The 25,352-nt window shown below is 47.1% G+C and overlaps 1 protein-coding gene across 2 annotated transcripts in view; it reads left to right on the forward strand.

Moving 5' to 3' along the window:
- LMTK2 (lemur tail kinase 2) overlaps positions 1–25,352 on the forward strand; it is a 107,690-nt gene that overhangs the window by 32,442 nt on the left and 49,896 nt on the right. Inside the window, exons 4-6 of one of the 2 annotated variants that reach the window (XM_088451964.1) lie at positions 12,949–13,022; positions 13,678–13,796; positions 14,139–14,226. In XM_088451964.1, coding sequence (XP_088308090.1) covers positions 12,949–13,022; positions 13,678–13,796; positions 14,139–14,226 — 281 coding nt within the window. Of the gene's footprint in view, positions 1–12,948; positions 13,023–13,677; positions 13,797–14,138; positions 14,227–25,352 lie in introns of those variants that run through there. The other variant, XM_088451965.1, reaches the window with a different exon arrangement.

Here is a 25,352-nt window from a genome sequence, read left to right on the forward strand (position 1 = left end):
CTATGCCATGCATGTTTAAATTCCGCTACTGTCTTAGCCTCTACCACCTCTGATGGGAGGCTATTCCACTTGTCCACTACCCTTTCCGTGAAGTAATTTTTCCTTCCCCTGAACCTACCACCCTCCAGTTTCAGAACATGTCCCCTTGTTCTAATACTTCTCTTTCTTTGAAGAACGTCTCCTTCCTTTACCTTGTTAAAACCCTTTATATATTTGAACGTTTCTATCATGTCCCCCTTTCCCTTCTCTGCTCCAAACTATACATATTAAGATCTTTTAGTCTTTCCTGGTACGTTTTGTGGTGTAGACCTTGCACCATTTTAGTTGCCCTTCTTTGTACAGTCTCTAATGTGTTAATATCATTCTGGAGATATGGCCCCCAGAACTGAACACAGTATTCGAGATGAGGACGTACCAATGACCTATACAGTGGTATTATCACTTCTTTCTTTCTACTACTGATTCCTCTCCCTATGCAACCAAGCATCTGACTTGCCTTCCTCATTGCTTTGATACAATGTTTGCTTGTCTTTTAGAGGGGTATTCAATATGAAACGTTAACTTCACTGTCGAAGTTAACGTTTCATATCGGAGTTTTTACCTGCGTTAAAGTATCGGGCGCGCTCCCGCTTATCCCCGTATTTAATAAAAAATTAACGAAAACGGGAAACTCCGAAGTTGGATTTGTGTAAAGTTACGAATTTTTCCTTAAAAAAATTGTAAGACCCCTCTAAAGTTGTAAAAACATCGGGGAAAACTATGGGTACCCCCGTTTTAGCCTTTAATTGAAAGTCGGGGATTTAAATAGCCGCAGCAGGTATTTTTTTCCCGACATTGAACAAGTGATGCAGAAGAGCACTTAGGTTGGGGTACATGAAAATGGGTACTAGCATATTTTTATGTCCCTAAAGTAAGTTTTTAAAAATTCTGCATTTGTGCACCTGCCGCTATAATTCTATTCTTCAAAACACCTGCCGCATACTTGCAGAATATCCCTGAACCTATTTCCCTATTGTTAAACAATTTTTTCCCATTTTTTTTTTTTTTTACCCCAATTTTTAAATTAATTATTTGGGGTGTCCCTATTTTTTTTTTTTTTTTTTAACTTTTTTTTGGACACCGTTCTTTTTTAAATGTCATTCCCAGGGGTGCAGGCTATTTTTTTTTAAGCCTGCACCCCTAAACTCCAATTCTGCACTTTTTTCGACACCTATTCAATGGTAAAAAGTTAGCCCCATTTTTATCAAAGACTTTTCAAAACTGCGATAAGTCTTTGAAATTGAATATGGTATAAAAGTAAAACCTGCGATAATGACGTCATACCTCCGATATTAACGCAAAAACGATGTTTTCGCTCCCATATTGAATAACCCTGTTAGTCACCTGAAATAGTGACTCCTAGATCCCTTTCCTCTTCAGTACTTTCTAGTATAGTCCCATTAATACTGTATTTCGCCTTTGGATTTTTGAGACCCAGTGAATGATCTTGCATTTTTTGACATTAAACTGTAGTTGCCACATTCTTGACCATCTACCTAGATCATCAATCATTTGTTTTACCCCTCCTGGTGTGTCTACCCTGTTGCATACCATTGTGTCATTTGCAAAAAGGCATAGTTGCCCTTCAATACCATTTGCAATGTCACAAATAAAGATATTAAAAAGCACTGGTCCAAGTACAGATCCCTGAGGTACTCCACTGGTAACATTTCCCTCTTGAGACTGCACTCCGTTTACTACAACTCTGTTTCCTATCCTGCAGCCATGATCGTATCCATTCAACTAGCTTTGTATTTCATAAATAGGGCTTTTATTAGGAGGGTCATAAGGGAAAAGCCCTGGTAAGGAGTTTGCTTTCAAATTGTCATCTTTATGATACTAGAGGGACATGGCGGCAAGTCTTGTCAGTGGTGGTGGGAATGATGAATGGTGCACATTAGACCTACCCTGGACAAAAACAAGTTATCCTCCGCTACAAGTGTGGAGAATGTATTTTCAGCAATTTCACGGGCACTCCACCCGGCTTTTTTTTTTTTTTTTTCACATGCTATCCTGTTCCAGGCATCTGAGTTGTGCTGCACTTGCATTACTGTGACAGGCACAGTCACAGAGATCCCTCCTTTATTTGTATGAGACAGGGCACAGTTTGGATGGTAGGAACATTGCAGAGAGGGTAGATGGAGAGTGCAGCCATGCCCTGTGTCTGAGTGCATTGTTGGACACAGTTGTACTTCATTTGTGTCCAGCTAGCAAGCGGGTAATATCTAGAAGGGGTTGGGCATGGCATGTGAACAGTCATAATGTTGTCGCTGACCATGTTGACTTTCTTAATGTAGACAGCAGTGACGTGCGGTGAGGTCAATACTGGGGAGGCACACATGGGGGTGGGTATGAGTGCCTGGAGCCTGTCTCACCCGCTACGCATTGTAACTCGCCCCTCACTAGTCTAAGCTTCAGTGTCTGACAGTGATCGCGGTGAGCGACAAAATTTTTGGGTCCCAGGGACCCACCACTTTAAAAAAAATGGGGTCCTACCTGACTATTTCTGGGTCCCATCATAATTTATGCTTTAGAGCTCCCCATATGCCTCAGACCTCCCCACATGCCACCACACATCCCCCTAAAATGCAGATCTGATACCCCCAACAGCATCAGATATCCCCACAAGCCTCTTAAATGCATGTTTTAATGCCTCCATGATCTTTCAGGTAATATGACTTCCCCCCTGTGCAGTGCCCCCAGGAGCGGTCCCCCTGTGCAGTGCCCCCAGGAGCGGTCCCCCTGTGCAGTGCCCCATTCAATGAAGGTATCTGCCCCCCTAATAGGTGTGAGTGACCTGGGCATTAGGCCCAAGCCACTAAAGGGCAAATACGTGGGCCCTCTAGTGACCTGGGCCTAATGCCCAAGTCGCACACCTATTTGGGGGGGCCTATACCTTCAATTGGGCCTAATGCCCCCTATGTTGCCCGGGCCTTGTGCCCGCCTAGAGACCCACAGGCCTATTGCCTGAATTCATCCCACGGGCCTAGTGCCCGACAACCCTGGTGGTCTAGGAAGGAGTGAAAAAAGACCGGTGGCCCAAGGCCGCCTACCGGTACGGTGGAAGAGGCTGCAGGGGAAGCTTCGTTAGCTCTTTTGCTTTCCTCCCCCAAAGTCCTCTTCGGTCCTCAGCTTCAGTCTTCTGCCGCTGGCCCGTCCTGGCCAGCGGCACTGCCTCTTCCTTCTTGATCGCGCCATCTTCTGGCCTCTTGCGCGGCTGCCGTAACTGTGCCGCGCCGCTCTTCTCTTCGGGAGGTCTTCACTCCTCCCCTCCACCGACGGACTGATCGTGTTCCCGCTCAGCAGCGTCTATTAAAGACGCTGCGAGTGGGCGGGGCAATGACGCGGCGAGACGCGATTGGCTCGTCGCGTCTGCCTCCCATTGGCTGCTGGACCGCGAGCCAAAGCTCGCGGCCATTGCCAAACCACTGCCACCGCTCCTTGGCTTCCGGGCAGCGAGCTCCGCTCAGCTCGCGCCCGGAGCAAAGCTTCTCCCGCCGCCACTGGTGGAAGGGACCAGGCGGTCCCTTCCACCAGGTACCCGCCGCGGTGGCTTACCCGGCGCTGGGAACAAACACTGTCCCAGCGCCAGGCACGGACGCTGTGCCGATGCTGGGATCAGACACTTGATCCCAGCACGGCTTTCTACAGCAGCAGCCAATGAGAGTCTATCTGACTCTCATTGGCTGCTCTAACAGACAGCGTTGTCTGTTACTGCAGGGGGACGCGCTGTCAGGAATTGGCCACAGCGCAGCAGGGGCCCGGGGACTTTAAAAAAAAGTGGGTCCCCAGTCCCCGATATGGGGTAAAATACGCGCTATAGCGCGTATTTGCGAACACTGGTCTGATTCACCTGCCTGCATCACTGTCTATTCTCTTCCTCCCCCTGCTGCTGACTGAGCTCCGGTGGGTTTGTGAACACTGCACTTCCTGGTCACATGACACATCTGAGGTGTCCATCAGTTGTCAAGGAACACCCCCCCCCCCTTAGTGGTGTGAGGCAAGCAGTGTCTGAGAAGTGAGGCTGAGCTCTTGCTGTCTCACCTCTCATCTCTCTCTGCAATTCTAGGGAGCTCCGTAGATTTGGCCAGTTTTAACTAATTATTACAGTAAGCACAGATGTTTATAAGTTAGAAATATCATCTTTGTATTATTCTACTCGTTTTATATCCAAACTCTGGCGCATGAGAGGGAGTATGGGGAGGCCCTGCCTACCCTAACTACACATCCCTAGACAGTTATGAAATGTTGACATGTTAGAATGACACATCATCCTTGTTGGCCCAAAGGGGAGCTACCTGCTCCCGACAGCTTCAGTGGCATCTTCCGCTTACCGGCGGTCATGTGACTGACTTCCAGATCTCTTAACCCTAAAGCTGGCCATACACCGTGCTATATGCACTGCGCGACACGAAGGGGGATCCAACGTCCGACATATCGGGCGGTCCCCACACACTGTGTGATCGGGTGGCCGACCACCCAATATGCTGGCTCCCCCACTCGCATAGCGCTGCATGGGATCGATTGAACCTACAGTAAGATCTGGGGGGTGCAATGTACGACCCCACGGGTGCGCCCACCATCCGATATGCCCATACACGGTACGATACAGCAGCCATACTCACCAATCCGTCGGAATGGCTGATTTATTGCATCGTGTATGGGCACCTTAACTCTCCTGTCTGCTGCCTAAGGCTGCGTACACACCTATAGATATCTGTCCATCTGTCTGGTGGAAAGGAAACTCTGGTAATGTATGGGATCAAACAACAATATAAATTTGCTCAACTGGTAACTGACCAGATTCTCCTTTCCACCAGACAGATATAGCTATAGGTGTGTACGCAGCCTAACCCTAGTATGGACATTCTGACAATGTCAGCATTTCACCTGTCAACAATCTGAGAATGTCAGCACATTGCCATTGCCTGTGAACAGTTTAACAATGTCAACATCATAAATAACTGTCTACATTGTCATTGTCGACATTTTGATTATATTCTTCCGCTAGGGGGCGATTCAATTGTGTTTATCGAACACTATCTCCCAAAGTGAGGGTGCGATACTCAGTTGTTTTTGGGTGCCTATGTATATCGCACTTGTCATGCCCAAATAGACAGGGTTTAGCTGCAGAAAGCAGCTAAACCCGTATGTCCTACTATGGGCGCCGAAACTCCTGACTTATCGTACAAATGTGTGCTCCCGCAGCTATATGCACCCTGACAGAGCAATTGAATTACTATGTCGGGCGCTAAGCACCAACAGCCGCGGACGAAAACCATTGAATCCCCTCCCCCAGGAGTCTTCAGTTCAAATCAATATAACAATTTCAACACTTTTCACTATTGCAAAGGATTAAACTGCTCTCACCCGGCTACTTTTTCTGGAGTAAATACCTGATCATAATCTGAAGCACCTGGTGTGTCTGAAATATGTCCTTAATTCGAAATTACTGATGTTAATCCTGTCAAAGTATGGAAAAATCTGAAGATTGTTGTCCATTGCAGCTTCCCAATTTACAAAACCCAGTTTGAGGAATTTGCAAGGAAGACATCAGTGTTTTAAGTTATCCAAAAAGACTATGAACTGTAATAATTGGCATTGGTTGATTCATTTTATTAACTTTTTTTGGAAAAACCCTGAAGATGTATTTGCGATTGTATATCCAGTCTGTGGGATTTGCAAGACTAGATACTACTACAAGGGACTGCATTAGTAAATGGCAATTTGCTGATGAATTGTTTTCTAGAAGTGTTCTCCCCAGAATCCCCCAAAGCCGGGCGGCACCCTGAGGCAGCCGGGGGTGTAAGTCGCAGTCCATCGCGCACCCTCCATTATGCCAATGTGTGGCTGTGAAGGGATAGAACAGCTAGGCTTCTGCTCCTCGCTGCAGGTGGCTGGCTGCTGCCTACATTGTTAATGGGGGTCTCTGTGCCACCGCTTTTCTCCTCGTTGGAACTGGTACTGACTGAGCCAGTATCCACAGCATCCCCGGGCACCTTATGCGCCAGCCAGGCACTGACTTCAGTACTGGCAATGCAGGTGTTCTCCCCCCCCCCCTCACTTCATATACAGATTTACTTATTCGCATATTAATCAGGATGCAAACTGGTAAGTATGATCCGTATGGTACACTCACCCATACCTTCCAGGATGGTGAAGAAAGGCTGAAGGCTACTTCGATGTTCCTTCAGTCAGTGCTGGTACAGAGACGACATCCTCTGTGGGTGGGTCTCAGATGTGCAGTGAACGCTCCGTGGCTGTGTGCGGAATTGATACATTACTATCTCAGATGCATTTCGGCTGGCAGGCTTTGTCAGGGAGTGTTAAAACTGTTGATCATCCACATAATCAATTAAATTAAGTGTCTGTATTCACAGAGGAAGTAAGTTTATGTGCAGCAGGAGAGGTCAGAGGAAAGGGCTAAATATGTCGGGAGCTTGTATTGTTCTATCACAAAAGTGCCCACTTCTTGCCCACCTCCTTAATCTCTCCCTATCATCAGGCACTGTCCCGTCTGTATTTAAACATGCCCTTGTCTCCCCCATACTAAAAAAAAAACAACCCTTGATTCCAACACTCTCTCCAACTACCGTCCATCTCTCTCCTCCCTTTTGCTTCCAAGCTCCTTGAGCGTGCTGTTTTCAAGCGCCTTACCACCTTTCTTTCCTCTCATTCCCTCCTTGACCCTTTTCAGTCTGGCTTCCGTTCTCTCCACTCCACTGAAACTGCCCTCACAAAAGTCAGCAATGACCTCCTTGCTGCTAAATCCAAGGGCCACTACTCTCTGCTCATTCTCCTTGACCTTTCTGCTGCTTTTGACACTGTGGACAACCCTCTCCTTCCGCAAATCCTTCACTCCCTTGGTCTGCGTGACACTGCCCTCTCCTGGCTATCCTCCTACCTCTCTGACCGATCCTTCTCTGTCTCCTCTCATGACTCCTCTTCTCCCCCACAGCCTCTTACAGTGGGTGTTCCCCAAGGTTCTGTTCTTGGACCTCTCTTTTTCTCACTCTATACATCCTCACTGGGTGAACTCATCAGCTCTTTTGACCTCCAATGTCATCTCTATGCTGATGATACTCAAATCTACCTTTCCTCCCCTGACCTCTCTCCTCACTCGTGTCTCCAACTGTCTCTCTGCCATTTCTTCCTGGATGTCCCAGCGATTTCTTAAACTTAATATGTCTAAGACTGAGCTAATCATCTTCCCTCCCCCCTACATAACCGCACTTCCCACCATTTCTTTATCAATTGATGGCACAACTATCTCCTCTAGCCCCAAAGTGCGCTGTCTTGGAGTTATCCTGGACTCCACCCTCTCCTTCAAACCACATATCCAGAATCTCTCACAGTCCTGTCGCTTTCATCTTAAAAATATTTCCAAGATTAGACCCTTTCTCACCCAGGATGCCACTAAAACCCTCAAACACTAATTGGTTATCTCCATATTGGACTACTGTAACCTTCTCCTATCTGGCCTCCCCAAATCCCATCTCTCTCCTCTCCAGTCTATCCTTAATGCTGGTGCTCGGCTCATCTTTCTCTCAAAACGCTGTGCATCTGCCTCCCCTTCCCCTTTAGAACCCAATTTAAGGTTCTCACGCTCACTTACAAAGCCCTCAGCCATTCCTCTCCCACTTACATCTCTGATCTCATCTCCCTTCACTCTCCTGTCCGCCCTCTTCGTTCAACAAATGCACACCGCCTTTCATGCCAGCTGATTACTTCCTCCCACTCCCGCCTCCAAGATTTTGCCCGTGCTGCTCCCCACCTTTGGAACTCTCTCCCGCTTCCCATCAGACTCTCCACCTCTCTACAATCCTTCAAACGGGCTCTCAAGACCCACTATTTCATCAAAGCCTTCCAGCTCTCATCTTAACTTGCTGCTACATACTCCTTCCTCCCTGCCTACCCCATCTGTGTCATCCCTGTTTGTCTGTCCCTCCCCCTTAGAATGTAAGCTCCTATGAGCAGGGCCCTCTACCCTCTTGTGCATCTCCTTACTATACCTTCATCTACTTCTTACTCTCTACCAGGGCACCAAACACTTGATTGCTTTGCATTGTTGCTTATCTGGGTGTTATGGTCGTGAATGTAGCAATGTATATTATCCATGTCCTGTAATGTATTGTATTGTACTGTACTGTAAAGCTGGCCACACACTAGACCAACTTACATCCAACCAGCCAACTTGTTGATTGGTTGGAATAAAAATCTGGTAAGGAATACAATCAGCAATTTGCTCCCAAACGCTGGAAAATGGACCAAAACTGTTGTTTGAACAAATAGTTTAGATCAAACATTTAACAAACTTGTCTGAACGACCATTTTCATCTGTTTTCTGGCATTTAGGAGCAAATTGCTGATCATGAGTTACTCCCATACGTTACCAGATTTTCATTCCAACCAATCAACAAGTTGGCTGGTTGGATGTAAGTTGGTCTAGTGTGTGGCCAGCTTAAGTCGCTGTAAATCAATCTATTTGTTTATGTACTTTGTAAGGCTCTGCGGAAAACTTGTGGTGCCATATAAATAAACGATAATAATAATAAAAGTACTAGACTTCTGGATTCCACATTTTTTTTTTGTGTTGCGCACTTGACTGCTTCTCCAGTCTGTCCTTGTGGAAGTATAGATAGGACATCCTGTAGCAAATTGTGTCACAGGATGGTTTTAGCAGCACATATTACAGGAGAAGAATGTGCTGATATTGTGGGAGACTGTGATTTGTGCACTTGTGTGGCTATCTGCCGACAGGGACACAATGTGATATAGATTGTGAAAGCTTGGTCAAAATATTACAGAAGGGATGTGAGTATCTTGTCATTCTGTAAGTCCAAAGAAGCATATGTTTTGTCTGTATTAGTAATATACGCACGTGCATATATTTACAATGAATGTAATTGGTTCAGCCTCTAACCCACATGGTAACTAAGTAATGGCACACATCCACTAGCAGACAAAAAAAGGTCTGCATGATTACAACATTGTAATCGTGTGGTCACTTCAGTCTGTGCTCTGCCTACACTGAACGAGCAGTCGTTCAGTGTAGGCTCATCAATCATCCCCTAACATGCTCAACCTGACCTTATCGTCAGGTTTACCAGCATGTTCGGGCGATGACTGATGTCAGAAACTACCAGCGGGAGCGCGCATCGCTGGTAGTTTCCGACATTATTGTGCCTGATTTCTGAGCGATTGCACGATTACGATGTCTTAATCGTGCAATCGCTCAGTAATGTTGCGTAGTGGATACAGGGCATAAGCATTTTGTATACATTTGTGCTTGACCACAGCTGTGCTGGAGGATCTTGCAGGCTTTAGTAGATTATGCCCAACAACTGGACAGTGATTTCCTAATGTAGTGCTATGGCTTTGATCAATGAGGCACTTTCTATGGCTCAGGTGGCCTGACTTTCAGATCACTAAAGCCACTCAGCAGATGCCTTGCATTCAGCTGCTGATTACTCAATATAATCAGTATGTGCATTTTGTTGCTGTGTTTAAAATGTGAAGTTTGTATGTACTGCATAGAGGCAGCTTGCTCTGCAGTAGAAGTACAGCTGACCCAGTTTCATTTTAAATCTGCATCTTTTTTTTACTTCCTCATCATATAGAAGTGAGAGGTTTCTTTATGAAGTATGACATTTGTCAAATCTAATCCCAGCCAGACCTTGGAGATTTGCTGTGTTTACAGAACAGAATTATATTGCAGAATGATCAGGCTGTAATATCACTGTACATTTCTCATGTATTCTCACCATTTTGTTTTGATTTTGAAGCTTTCAGAATTTTGACAGTTTAAGAGGATTTTCCACCATGATGCGTGGCTGGGCTGCCTGGCTACTTCTGCCTCTATACGTGGCTGGGCTGCCTGGCTACTTCTGCCTCTATACGTGGCTGGGCTGCCTGGCTACTTCTGCCTCTATACGTGGCTGGGCTGCCTGGCTACTTCTGCCTCTATACGTGGCTGGGCTGCCTGGCTACTTCTGCCTCTATACGTGGCTGGGCTGCCTGGCTACTTCTGCCTCTATACGTGGCTGGGCTGCCTGGCTGTCTCTCTCTATATATTTTGCTGGGCTGCCTGCTTGTTTCTGTCTATATATGTCTGGGCTGCTTGCCTGTTTCTGTCTATATATGTCTGGGCTGCTTGCCTGTTTCTGTCTCTATACGTGGCTGGGCTGCCTGCCTCTATATGGCACAGAAATATTTGAGGGAGCTTTTGGAGATTAATAAATGCAAACGTAAGCCTCCCTGTCCGGCTGTGTACCCTTGGGCAGTTTGCACACTTGGAGGGGTATTCAATATTGGAGCGAAAAGTCCGTGCTGGATTTTTCGCTCCACATCGGAGATTTTTTAGGGATAAAGTATCGGGCGCGCGCCTGCTTTATCCCCGTATTCAATATAAAGTCTACGAAAACGGGACCTGGCGAAGTGAGATTTGCGATAAATTACGAAATTTTCCTTGAAAAAATTGTAGGACCTCCCTAAAGTTGTAAAAACATGGGGGATCACTATGGGTACCCCCGTTTTAACCTGCAAATGAAAGTCGGGGGTTTAAATAGCCGCAGAAGGTGTTTTCTTCCCGACATTGAAGAAGTGTTGCAGAAGAGCACTTAGGTTATTTTTTTCGCTTTTTTAAGTGGTCCCATCAAATTTGGGGTACATGAAAATGGGTACTAGCATATTTTTATGTCCCTAAAATAAGTTTTGAAAAATTCTGCAACTATGCACCTGCCGCTAATAGCCTATTCTAGAATACACCTGCCGCATACTTGCAGAATAGCCCTGAACCTATTTCCCTATTTTTAAACACTTTTTTTCCCTTTTTTTTTTTTTTTTCACCCCAATTTTTAAATACATTTTTTGGGGTGTCCCTATTTTTTATTTTTTTATTTTTTTGACACCGTTCTTTTTAAAATGTCATTCCCGGGGTGCAGGCTATTTTTTTAAAGCCTGCACCCCTAAACACCAATTCTGCACTTTTTTTCGCCACCTATTCAGTGGTGAAAAGTTACCCCCCGTTTTTTTTCAAAGACTTTTCGAGTCTGCGATAATGACGTCATAGGTGCGATATTAACGCAAAAACTGAGTTTTCGCTCCGCATTGAATTCCCCTATTGGTGTAGGGTCCACATTGCACAGATCTCATCACTTGCCAAATAGTCTGAATAACTGCATCTATTGACAAGACACAGGACTATACACCCTGGGGCTTGTCTTGCCCAGTTCAACATATAGGGGGAGGTGTATCAAACAAAGAGTGGAGAAGTTGCCTCTATCAACCAATTGGCTTCTACCTATCAGTTTATAAACTGTACTTGATGAATGCTATTTAGAAGTTTATTGTTTGCTATGGGCATCTCCACTGGTTAGAAGGTTTGATGCGTTTCCCCCATAATTGTTTATCATTCAGCTTTTCATAGGGTTATGGTGCACAATACAGTACACGTTGCTGGGCAATAAGGCAGTTTTGTATAATATGTTTGTATGTGTCCTTTAAATACTGCTAGTTCTAATCAGTATGCAGTCAATGGAATGAAATAAAAATGTATCCTTGCATGCTTTCAGATATAAGCTATTATGCACTAGCAATAGATTTATTTATTTTTTTTCTTATGCTCAAATGCAGAAAAGCAAGTATCTGATTAATAGGCGTTGCTGCACAGTGATGTGTAACGTGAGATTAGACTGCCGTCAGCATGCCAGTATCCACAATAACTATATTACTGTAGCATATGACTTTACAGAGGCTTTGTGTTATCCTTCTCCCTACCTTTTTTGTCATGCCTATGAAAATCCCTTTAGCTGGCTGCTATCACGTGTATGTGATTCCGAAACTGCTTTCAGACCCAGAAATGGTGGCGTTAATGTTTAGCGCTTCCTTTTAAAGCGCGTTTGCACCTCCTGCTACAGTTATCCTCTGTTGGCCTATGTATGCTCTTCTATCAATATTACTAACAATAATATGTACGAGATGCTGGCACTTGGGATCCTGGCGGATAAATTCCCGACACTGGCATCCCGGCAGGGTAAGGATACCTATCGGCAGGTATCCTAACCCTTCTCTTCCTAACCCTAACCCTCCCTGGTGCCTAAACCTAACCTACCCGCACCGTAAACCTAACCCTCCCTCTTTAGTGCCTAACTCAATGGCTGCAGCTGTCCACTCTGGCCTGACTGGTGTTGCTAAATAGAAAATTGAACCCGGCAGCCAGGACTAGTGTAGGGATCAGCCTGTGTGACAGCCTTATCTTGAGATGTGTTTCCTGTCTTCCCTGGCCCATCTCACCCCTGTCTAAACGGTAGTGCTGCCTGTTTATCCGTTTTATGTGACTGTACTAGGATACAGGTTAACTGGGTTTACAGTACTAGCACCCAGTGTGCACACTTTCCTACTAAAGTAATCTGTACGGTCACCTTATGTAGCTAAAGGAGTCATGCTGCAGTGTTCAACAACTCCATACTCCTATTACTGGAATCTTAGTTCAACAGATTGTAAGAGGCAGTATACAGAGAGTGAGACGTATCATTTCATTGATAGATTGCCCAAGCATTATATTACTAACCTACTACAAAAGGAGAGTTTTTTTGTTTTGTTTTGTTCATAAATAACCAAAACAGTAACTTTTATTTTTGCAAATGAAAATAAAGCTCATTGTTGGTCATAATATAAATCAACAGTCCCCTAACACCCTTATATAATACAAGCTTTGTTGTGTTCTGTACTGCATAGCACACATTTTCCTCATGCCATAATTCTCCCACGCATGAAACGGTTTATATGCAGAATAAATCTGTGCAGACGATCACACCATGCCTGTACTTGGTACATACTGCGGCTTTGTCCAGTTCCATTGTGTCTCTTACATTGCAGGTAATGTCTCTTCTCTTTCTCTTCTGTTAGATGCATCAAAGTTCCAAATTGCCCGCCACAGTCTGAGCTACATTCAGGAGATCGGTACAGGCTGGTTTGGCAAGGTAACATTTTAGTTTTTATTAATTATTTAAGGGGCCTATTTGTTTGGGTTTTTTTTCTTGATTTTCCCAAAGGTGTTTGTTTTTTGTTTTTTTTTGTCAAATCTAAAAAGTTGTAACATTGCTAATGGTAATTTATATTTAAAAGGTCATTTTGCAGGAAAGGATGTAATTTGTGGTCATTTGTTATAACAGTATTTCTCCTGACCAGAAATAGAGCTGAGGTTTGCATGCACTAATAACAGAGTAACACCAAATACTCTAGAGTAGACGATAGTTGTGGTAAGGTATATATATTATCAGCAGCCTCATCGCTTCTATATGATGAAGCTGCCAACAAATGTAACACAACAAGCGTCCATATCTAAACTGTTTATGCCACAGTGTGATTTTGCTCAAGTAAAATGATTTTGTGTCCTTTCTGCGTTGCTATTGCTCGTTGGACTTCCATATTTACTTCTAGACTTGCGGTTAATCTGCCACTTATATTCAGAGTTGTGATGAGAGAATTAGTATGCTCAGGTCTCTTGATTATATTTAAAATGATTACACAAGTTGCTTCATGTGTTATCGGTTGTGTCCTCCCCTGTTTAGGGGAAGTGACACTTCCTGTTTGCCTGCATTACAGTATATTAAGCTCAACTATTGTTCTGTTCAGGTTCTACTGGGCGAGATCTACAGAGAAAACAGTGTAGCGAGAGTGATTGTGAAGGAATTAAGGGCAAGTGCCAGCTCTAAGGAGCAGGAACAGTTCATAAAGAATGGAGAACCGTATAGGTAAGTTACGTAAAGAATACACTGAACATGAACTTATTAAATGTACTAATGAGAACCATTCCAAGAAGTTAACTACCTTTTGGCTCTCCAGCCGTTGGACTAGAAAGTGCAGCTTTTTGAGACTTGTAGTATGGTGGCATGGAAACCCACAAGAGGCTTCTGAATGCCAAAAGGTGGCATGACCAGCAGTGCCCTAAGTACCCTACATTTTTATTTATATTATCAAAACTATTTAGCATTTTTTTTTTTTTTTTTTTATAATACATATTTGGCATAATTTGTACTATAAACTTTAATACTAATTTTACCTCCTAACACTTTTTTTTTTTCTCTTACTTTAAGTTACTTGCATCATCCTAACATTGTGCAGTGTGTTGGGCAGTGCCTGGAGACCTTGCCCTATCTCTTGGTATTTGAATTATGTGACTTGGTAAGTTATTTACAGTGCTGTAAAAATAGCTTCAACTTATGGATGGTTTCTGTGAAAATATGTATTATCTTTTAAATCAGTGGAAAGCAACAACAATACAACATTGTAGGCAGCTCTTATACTTATTGACCTGACTCTTTCACGTTTGGCAAGTTTAGCTGCTAATTATTTTGCGCTGTAGTTATATTACTTCCCAGTGTTTCGGTTTCTCCGGTATGCAGTCACAACGTCACCGATCACCAGGTCGACATTGATGTCTATGTGGTTAAAATGTCAACATCATTCATTTTGACACCTTCAAATGTCGACATTTGCAGGATTGATAGGGTTAGTGTTATGGTTACCGTTAAGGTTGGGGACACAATCAGAACAAAAACAGCATGTCCACAATCTAACAATGTCGACATTACATCAGTTGAATGTTGACATTACGACCATGTCAACCTTTGTGATGGTCTGAGATAGATATATAATATAATTGATTGGAACCCAGCCTCCCCCCACTTCCTCACAATTATAGTAGCTTCTATGAAAAGTGAAACTGTAAAGGCAACTTCCAAATCTGACAACTATATGTAAAGCACAGCAGGAGAAAGTATTACATTTGTGCTACACAATGATAGCAAGGCTGAAGCTGGCAATAAATTGGTCAATCTGGCCGTTGGCAGACCTGGCTATTCACATGCATGCATGTCCTTGTCTGGAGAAATTAGAAAGGTCCAGTACTCAATCTGATTGTACTTTCGATTGGTCCAGTGATGACCGCAGCTGATGCTGTATGCTTTATTTAATGCCTGTCCCAATTGGGACCTTCGGTCTTTTTGTGCTCCTACAATTAGTTCTACAATTACATATTTGTCTGTACAGTGGGAACCTTTACATAATACAGAACATCCACATCTTTAGAATGTAAGCTCTTGTGCTTCTCCTTACTCTATTTTCTACTTCTTACTCCCCACTAGGGCACCTAACACTTGGTTGCTTATGCTCTGTTGCTTATTTGGGTGTTATGGTAACCAATGTAGCAATGTATATTATCCATGTCCTTGTTCTGTATTGTACTAGTCACTTTTGTTTATGTACTTTGTAAGGCGCTGTTGAACACTTGTGGTGCCATATAAATAAACGAGAATAATATGATGTGCAAATGCACCTACTCCTACAGGCCGTCAGTGCATAGTTGTGCTCATTCATATTGAGCATAGTGCTGTTAGATCTGCACAGCCAGTATGCATGCTCTCTAGTCTGGAAGGTGAGACTAAGCAGCATGTTAGTGTTCTTTACTATTCACACGATGTGACCAATATTTTATTCTTGTTCAATACATTCTTTTACATACACACATAAATATGTAATGGTCTATAGGTTTGCGGAAAGTGCAGAGATTTCAGCTATATTTAAATCCTGCAGGTAATTTGCCAAAATCTCTGCACTTTCTGCCACCTGTAGGCTGTTCCATTTGGCCCTATATCAATTTCATGAGTGACTACAGTACTTCTGTCACCTGTAGCTATTGGTGAGAGGTGACTGTGCCTTCATGTCTTCCTAGTCTCCCTTCCAGCCAGCTCATAGAAATAGATCTGTAAAAGGTGTCTAGTAAGAAAAGCCATGTAGCATTGATATTACAATAGAATGTCTCTTGTGTAGCATTGAACTACTTTAAATGACTGATTTCAGCTGTTTCTTGCAGGTGGTGACCTAGTATAGCTACTTCCTTTTCCAGATACAGTATTAAAATGTAATGGTGTAAAATTGGCTGCTTTTCAGCTATTTATTTGTATGCACCCTTCCACTGTTTTGTAATCTTTTACATTATTAATAGCTAGTAAAGGGACACCAGTCTGGTCCCACACTAGGCTGTAACTGCTGCTGATCCCGCCCCCCTGCTGCTGATCCCGCCCCCCTGCTTCCATACTTACCCCGTTACTTTTATGCAGGGCTATGTCTGTCTCTGTTACAGTGGGTGCCGTTGTAGAGGTATACACTACTCGTATATTGAGGAGACTGGAAAGACATTATATAGACCTTACCCTATAAATACACACTCATTCATGCAAGCGTGGTACAATGTGGTTACTGACTTTTAGGAGTATTATAGTGTTTCCTACTGGGTAACACTGATGTGCAACAGAGGGGTAAGTGATTCCTGAATCACTTCAGCATGAATCGGGGTTCCACCATACAACTTCTATTTCTACTTCAGGGTCCATAGGGGTCCACAGGGTGACCTTGGGGTATAGCTGGATCCTCGGGCACCACGGAGTTAAAGCTTTCAGCTGCTCCCAGGATGCACTTGGGTCTAACCTCCCCTATACCCCGCCCCCGAGCCACAGGCACCTCAGTTTAAGATGGTGCCCGGCTGGAGTCTGGTCACCCTGCGGGGGAAGCTGCAGGAGCAGCCCCCTAAAGCTTTTTATTTTAACTTAGTTTAATTTTTTTTACTATAGTTTTTTTTCTCCAGAGCGGCAGCGATGGGCTGTCTGTACAGACGCCCACGCGTTGCCCCTGCCTGCCATCCCCCATTCCCCGGGTGTCCCACAATTATTGCAGACTCCCCCGGGGTCTCAGCCTGTTGGTCCCTATGTGGGGTTGCCAATGTATATTCAGTCCACCCCTGTGGCACAGCAGGCTGTGGTGCCGTTTCAGGCTCCTGTGGCAGCTCCTCCACCCTGGGTGGAGGCGCTTTCACACACTGTCCAAGATTTGGCGGCAGCATCTTCGGCTTTTCAGTCGATGTTGCGCAGTGACGTGCCCTCCAGGGTGTCTAAACGCTCAGTCATGGCGCAGGCTGCGCATCTTTCGGATTCTGAGGGGTCCTCGGATGATGGTGAGGTGCAGCATGACTCAGCCTCAGATGCCTCAGTCCAGGAGGTAGACACTAAGTCTTCCATCAATGTGCGGGATCTGGTTAAGGCGGTGCGGGCCATTCTTCTGATTGAGGATGAGGCACCCGCTCCCAAGTCGAGGTATCCTAGTTTTAAAAAAGCTAAGGTTACTTCTGCAGCGTTCCCCTTGTCTGATCAGTTGACTGATCACATGGCGGTGGCCTGGCAGACACCCAGTAAGCGTTTCCTGTCACAGAAATGCTTGGCGTCCAATTATCCATTCCCGGAAGCGCATTGTAAGAAATGGGAAACTCCGCCTGCAGTCGATTCCCATGTAACACGCCTCATCAGGAGTGCTACTTTGCCATTGCCGTCTATATCCTCGCTGAAGGATCCTACGGACAGGAAGGTGGAGACTTGTCTAAAGTCTATTTATTCTCTCTCAGGGGCTGTAGCCCGGCCGTCCATGGCCATCTCCTGGGTAGCCAAGGCCATTGAGGGGTGGGCCAACGCCTTGGAGGACACGTTTACGGATGAAGCTCCGGACGTCCAGAGGGCGTTGTTAGGACAGATGAGAGATGTCGCCTCCTACATTGGAGAAGCATCGTTGGATGCTAGCCTGTTGACCTCTAGGGTTTCGGCGGCAGCAGTGTCTGCTCGTAGATCCTTGTGGTTGCGGTCTTGGAGAGCAGACGCGGATTCAAAGAAAGGCTTGGAGGCCTTACCTTTTAATGGAGAATTACTATTTGGTCCGGACCTGGACAAAATAGTAGATACCCTGGCAAAATCCAAGTCAGCCTTCCTCCCTTCAGCTACTACACCTGCTAAGGTCCGGAGCTCGGCCTTTCGTTCCTTTTGGGTTCAGGGCAAGGCAAAGGGTCAGTCCTTCCCGAGGCAGTCCGCACCCAAGACCGCCTCAAAGCCAAAGAAGCAAGCCTGGAGTGCTAGGCGCCCTTCTTCCAAGCAAGAAGATGAGCCTTCTGCGTGATGGGACGGGCCTCCCTCTGGGGGACCCCAGAGTGGGAGGCCGACTTCTTCAATTCGCCCAGTGCTGGCACAATACCACCACGGATGCCTGGGTGCGAGAAGTGGTCTCCCAGGGGTACGCCCTGTCTTTTCGGCACAGGCCGCCTGGCCAGTTTTTTTGCACAAGTCCTTCTCAGGACAAAACCAAGGCCTTGCAGGTTCAGGAAGCCATAGAGGCCTTGCTGACGGCGGGGGTCATTATACCCGTACCACAGTCTCAACGTGGGATGGGGTATTACTCTACGCTGTTTCTGGTGCAGAAACCCAATGGCTCTCATCGCCCCATCCTCAATTTGAAGTCCCTGAACAGGTTTCTCAGGGTTCCCAAATTCAGGATGGAAAATTTGCGTTCCATCATTCTGGCGATGGAACCAGGGGACTATATGGTCTCCCTGGATATCCAGGACGCCTACCTCCATGTGCCTATAGCAACATCGCACCAACGGTTTCTGCGGTTTGCTATTCTCCACAACCACTACCAATTCAGGGCTCTACCCTTTGGTCTCTCCACGGCGCCAAGGGTATTTACCAAGGTGATGGCGGTCATGGCGGCTCATCTTCGGAGCCAGGGAATACGGTTGCTACCGTATCTAGACGACCTCCTCTTGCTGGCAAGCTCCCCGGAGGTACTGATCCAGCATCTCCACCTGACGGTCGCTTGTCTACAGGCGCACGGCTGGTTGATCAACTGGAAGAAGTCCTCCCTCATCCCATCACAGCGGATGGTTCATTTGGGGGCCCTGCTGGACTCTCGTCAGCAACGGATTTTTCTGACTCCAGAGAAGGTCTCCTCCTTACAGCTGCGGATTCACAGTTGTCTGAGCAGGGGCAGTGTCAGTGCACTCAGCGATGAGAGTTTTGGGGTCCATGGTGTCGGCATTCGAAGATGGTGGAGTTTGCCCAGTTCCATTCCAGGCCCCTGCAGGGGCTGATTCTTTCGGAATGGAACGGATTGCCACACAGGATCCGCTCTCAGATGCTGGTGTTGTCCTTGGAGGTGCGTCTGTCCCTAGCCTGGTGGCTGCAGACGGCTCATCTCCTAGAGGGGCGCCCCTTTTGGATCCCGGAATGGGTTCTGCTCACGACAGATGCCAGTCTCCGGGGTTGGGGAGCGGTGACAGGCTCCTTGTCACTTCAGGGTCGTTGGTCGGCGGAGGAAGCGCTTCTTCCCATCAACATCCTGGAACTGCGGGCAGTATACAGAGCCCTGCAGTTGTCCGGCACCGCTCTTCACGGAAGGGCCGTTCAGGTGCAGTCAGACAACGCCACCACGGTGGCGTACATCAATCACCAGGGAGGGACTCGCAGTCGAGCTGCGATGTCGGAGGTGTCCCGCGTCCTGGCTTGGACGGAGCGCTATCTTCCAGCTCTCTCAGCAGTTTTCATCCCAGGAGTCCTCAATTGGGAGGCAGACTTCCTCAGCCGTTACGACGTGCATCCCGGGGAATGGTCGCTTCATCCAGAGGTATTCCAGCTACTCGTGGACAAGTGGGGGCTGCCAGAGCTGGACCTGATGGCGTCCCATCACAATCACAAGCTGCCTGTGTACGGGTCAAGGACAAGGGACGCAGGCGCAAGTCTGATAGACGCGCTGTCGGTGAAATGGCTGTTTCAACTGGCTTACTTGTTCCCTCCGATATCTCTGCTGCCTCGGGTCCTGCGCAAGTTCAAACAGGACGGAGGCACACTGATCCTGGTGGCCCCAGCGTGGCCCAGAAGGCCGTGGTACTCCGATCTGCGGAGCCTGTCCATCGACGCTCCGTACCTCCTACCTCAACGGCGGGACCTGTTGTCTCAGGGGCCCTGTCTTCACCCGGATCTGGGTCGACTATCTTTAACGGCGTGGCTCTTGAGACAGCCGTCCTGAGGTCTCGGGGCTTTTCTAGCTCCGTTATTACCACCATGCTGAGGGCGCGCAAGCCTGCTTCCGCGAGGATCTATCACAGAGTGTGGCACACTTTCTTTCAGTGGTGCGAGGCCAGAAACTATGATCCCCAGGTGTTCCGGGTTTCGCGTATTCTGGCTTTCCTTCAGTCGGGTTTGGACTTAGGATTACGTCTTTCTTCGCTGAAGGTGCACGTGTCTGCTCTGTCGGTGTGGTTCCAGCGCAGGATCGCTGCTATGCCGGACGTACACACCTTTTTCCAGGGAGTTTTGAGAATCCAGCCTCCCTTTGTGCCACCTGTGGCCCCGTGGGATTTGGCGGTGGTTTTCGGGCCTTACAGGGTCCGCCTTTTGAGCCCTTTGAGTCAGTGGAGCTCAAGTGGCTCTTTTAAAACTGTTTTCCTCTTGGCAATTGCTTCTGCCAGGAGGGTTTCAGATTTGGGGGCGCTTTCTTGTCGTCCCCCTTTTCTGATTTTTCATCAGGACAGAGCGGTGCTTCGCACTCGTCCTGAGTTCCTGCCTAAGGTGGTTTCCAGGTTCCACATCGGGAAATCGTTGTACCAGCCTTTCAGTCGCCTGATCTTTCGGCTGGGGAGGCTTCCTTAGACGTTGTCCATGCACTCCAGGTTTATGTGGACCGGTCTAGTTCTGTGAGGAAGTCTGATTCTTTGTTTATCCTCTTTGGTTTTCACAAGAGGGGTTGGCCTGCCAACAAACAGACTCTAGCCCGTTGGCTTCGTTCTGTTATTATTGAGGCTTATATACAGGAGGGTTTACCTGTTCCAGCCCCTGTTAAGGCTCATTCCACTCAGTCTGTGGGCCCTTCTTGGGCTGCTAGCCGTGGCGCCTCTGCTGTTCAGCTCTGTAAGGCGGCCACCTGGTCTTCCATTCAGACCTTTTTGAGGTTCTATGCGTTTGACACCTTTGCCTCTCAGGATGCATCCTTTGGGCGCCGGGTTCTCCTATCAGCACAGGAGCGTCCCCGTCCTTAGTTGGACTGCTTTGGGACATCCCCAAGGTCACCCTGTGGACCCCTATGGACCCTGAAGTAGAAAACAAGAGATATGGTAAGAACTTACCTTTGTTATCTCTGTTTCTACGAAGTCCATAGGGTCCACAGGGCACACGCCCTGACGCACCTGGCTTCATATGGGCTCTGTGACTGGTAACTGGTTTTCCGCCTCCCATTTCTGTGAGTATGGTTCTTGTGTGTTCCAGTCTTCCTTCTCTCTGTTTCGTCTCCTCCGGCCTGGGCTGCTTACCAACTGAGGTGCCTGTGGCTCGGGGGCGGGGTATAGGGGAGGTTGGACACAAGTGCATCCTGGGAGCAGATGAAAGCTTTAACTCCGTGGTGCCCGAGGATCCAGGATCCAGCTATACCCCAAGGTCACCCTGTGGACGCTATGGACTTCGTAGAAACAGAGATAACAAAGGTAAGTTCTTACCATATCTCTTGTTATCCTAGCTGCCCCGATACTAGACTACAAGGCTACATGTGCTTTTCTTATTCTAAAATAGTTCATGGCACTTGTATTACATGCAGTTTGTTTCTTTGGGACTTGTAGCCTAATGGTGCGTACACGCGTAGCGATAAAAATGAGCGGTTTGAACGTTATCGTTCAAATAGTTCATTTTTTGGCCCCTACCAACTCACCGGTGACCAGCGATGCGCGGCCACGTATGGACGATAGCGATAGCGTCCATCGGCAGTGCCTGCAGGCCAACTTGCTCGATATCGAGCAAATTACTATAGGGACCCGTAATCGTTGATCGCGGGTCGCTATAGTCGTCCGTGAGTTGATGGTGTGCTGGATGATCAATATCGATCATCCAGCACACCAGGGAGGGGGCAGGACGATCAGCCAGCGATATCGTATAGCTGGCTGATCGCTACATGTGTACGTACCATTAGTTTGGCTCCAACAGCATCATGTTGAAGAATAAAGGCCTGTTGGGAGACTCGTGAAATATAGTGGTTACTAGTTTACTATAGTGGGTATAAATATATAAAACCCCAAACTCTGTTACAACCCTTGCCTTATTTACGGTCTCTGTCACTTTTATTTTGTCTAGTTAGCATGCGTACAAAATAAAAGCTTTGAATTTTGAAGTTTATCATATAATGACGTCAAATTCATTATTAACAGAGATTTACTTAAAGAGCAAATTACAACCTACTTGCTGCAAACAAACCTATATCCCTTCCCCTGCCATCTCATACTATGACTCACACACCTGCCAGCCAGCCATTCTCTGCATGGATTACTTTATTACTAACAAATTGCAAACCATGTGAGCGCAATTCAGACTTTGTCCCAAGAGCTCCTTGTTAGTGAATCAGTCTTTTCTACTTCAGGGTCCATAGGGGGTCCACAGGGTTGACCTTGGGGTATAGGTTGGGAACCAAATCCGGGCACCACGCAGTTAAAGCTTTTAGCTCCCAGGATGCACTTGGGTCCACTCTCCCTATAACCCCGCCCCCCAGCCAGAGGCACCTCAGTTTAAGTTGGTGCCCGGCCGGAGTTGGGTCACCGTTACTGCAGGGGGGCTGCTTAGCAGCCCCTAAGCTTAAAAGGGTTTTATTTTCTTATTTTTTACTACTCTTCAGAGCGCCAGCATCAGACTGTCCAATGGACGTCTGAGCTGCCGCTCCTACACCCCGCCGGCGCTGCGACGCCAGTACAGATCTGGGGATCGCAGCGGGACCCCAGAGTCTGTACTAGCCGGGCTCTGGAGGAATCCCTGGGCTGCTGCCGGATCGACGGGGACAGGTAAGTCGTGTGGTCACCGCTTGCGGTGATCCACGTGTGAATATGCAGCCTTATGCCTCCGGTCTCTGGGGACAGACCGGAGGCGCTAGCGGTGGCGGCGGGCTCCCCCTCCATGGAGGCATACCCCGCGTGTCCACAGCCCACCAGGGATTATAGCGGCAGCGGGAGCCGGCATCCCGGGGGGTTAATTGCTAGCCAGGGGAGGAAGCCTTCCCTGTCTAGCGGCTCCTCCCCTCAGCTCAGCGCGCCTTTCAATAATACAGTCTGGCGTCGCTGAGCTGCTTCCTCCGCGGGCCACGCTTCTTCTGAGGTCTCCAGTGGCCATTTTCTCTCTGTGGTGCTGCAGAACTCTTAGGATGTCAGTGAGCCCAGTCCCCCTGCGTACCTGGCCATTTTGGGTGAGTGTACACAGCGCTATAGCCTTCCCAGACACTGAATCTGGGCAGTTGAATGTAGCGACATTGTGCAGTATATTATATGTCATGCTTATGTATGTATATATATTTTTCTGCATTGTATGTGACTTATGCTAGTGCTGACTGTCTGCTTTTTCTCTCACCTGTCAGTGTATATCTATCCCTTTTCTTTATCTGCCCTAATACAGGTGTACCTGGGGTGGTTCTGAGACCTCACATATATATATTTGTTAATATCTGTGAGGTTTGTCACATACTGTTGCGTGCTGCACGTTGCCATATTTTAGATGGAACTGTGAGTTGCATACGCTGATAATGGGTCCCTGCAGCTAATCTTAGCGTCAGTCAGGACCGGTATGGCGCTGCTTAATATTTCCGTCAAGATAGTCAGATATATCTGACCAGGAGATTGCACACGATACTGCACCCATTATTGCTATCCTGCAAGTCATATCCTGCAGGAATTAGTGCGGAGGATTTTAACTCAGAAAGGTTTATGTATGCGGCACCATCTGGTGCGGGGCCCCTTGCACGACCCCCTTAAAGGGCGGTTTGTTTCTCAGGATCCTCTCCTTTGAGGATCGCCGGGCGGACCCCATTGTCGTCACTCACTTGGAGTTACTTCACCATACTGCCCTTTTGAACTCGGGGTATCTCGCAATTTCTTGCAATTTACCCCTGTGCAACAGACTGTCGCTCCCCGCCGGGGTTCTTCACAGTACATGAATTACCTCCGATACCACATCGGTCTGTCATTCCCCTTGCAGGGATTACCACAACGGCCACCCTGGTGGATGTCGTTTTATACGAAATACTAATTGGCGTGATATACGCCCTGTGGTTACTGACCAGTGGCTCTGCCGTGAACTGGATGGTATATTCGGCTCTTTCCCTCTCACATGGGGGGAGCCGATTTCAAGTATTATTATCCCTGCTTTGGGGCTGGTAGCCAGGTTCATTCTGGATATAGAGAATGTCGATCCTGCACCTGTATCATACATCTCCCGTTTTCTGCCCAAGGGTGGATCTCATAGCGGGAGTCTGGCTGTCGCCAGATACGAGGAGTCACAAAGGCCTCCTGTTTCCCATTCCCTGAGGGTCCTCACAAGTAATGGAAATCCCCTTCTGGGATGGATTTGTATGTTAATCATCGGGTTACAGGCATTAATACGCCTCCCATCCCGGCCTGGACGGATTTTACGGATCCGTAGGTGGTAACTTTGCCTGAAATCAATGTACTCGTTTTCAGGGTCTGTTGCCCGTCCTACCATGGCCATCGCATGGTGATGCTTTTGTGACGTTTTTCCCCTCCAACACGTCTGAGGTTCAAATATCTTTTGCCGCTCACATAAAATATGCAGTGGTCATATGTGGGATTACCTCATGGGATGCCAGTCTTCTAACTTTCAGGGTTTCGGCGGCGTCTGTATCCGCCGCAGTACCCTATGGCTGCGTTATGGGAAAGCAGAGGTGCACACTCCTTCCATGGGGAAGTTCTTGTTTGGTCCTGACCTTGACAAGATCGTTGCATCATTGGCAGTATCACTAATGGGGAGATACCGTCTTTAGCTACTCCCACTACATTCGGACTAACTCTGTTAAGTCTTTTTGTCCTCAGGGTCAGCCTAAAGGCCTGTTTTTTCCTAGGCTGTCGGCCTCCATGGGGTCCACCATATCCAGTACCGAGCAGTCCTGGACTTCCGGACGACCCTGTTTCTACACCTGAGGATATACCCTCAGCCTGACGGGACAGGTCTACATCTGGGGAATTTCCAGAGTGAGGTACTGATTCTCAACGGCCTCTCATTGCTCAGGCAGCCTCCTCACAGGCATTGTTACACGGGCCCTTCTTCAGACCTGATCAGGGCCTTACAATCCCAGAAAGCTATACAGTCTTTGTGGTAAGCAGAGCTATTTCGGCCAACCTCACTATCTCAGTGAGGGACTGGTTGTTCTACTTTCTTTCTGGGGCGGTGACCGACTGGTCCTCCTTTGCCTATACTCTCTCAAATCCCTGAATCAGATTCCAACGGTGCCTTGACTCAGGTGGAATCGTCCATGCTCCATCATCCGATGTTTGGAACCTGGGGATTTTATGGTATATCCGAGTATTCAGGATACGTACCTACGGGTACATACAGAGCCCTCTCATCAGCATGGGTTCAGGTTTGCTGTGCCACAGCAACACTTGTAAGTTTCGGGCT

This window comes from Taudactylus pleione, unplaced genomic scaffold, assembly GCF_031769625.1.
Source record: "Taudactylus pleione unplaced genomic scaffold, aTauple2 ptg000032l, whole genome shotgun sequence".
NCBI lineage: Eukaryota > Metazoa > Chordata > Amphibia > Anura > Myobatrachidae > Taudactylus > Taudactylus pleione.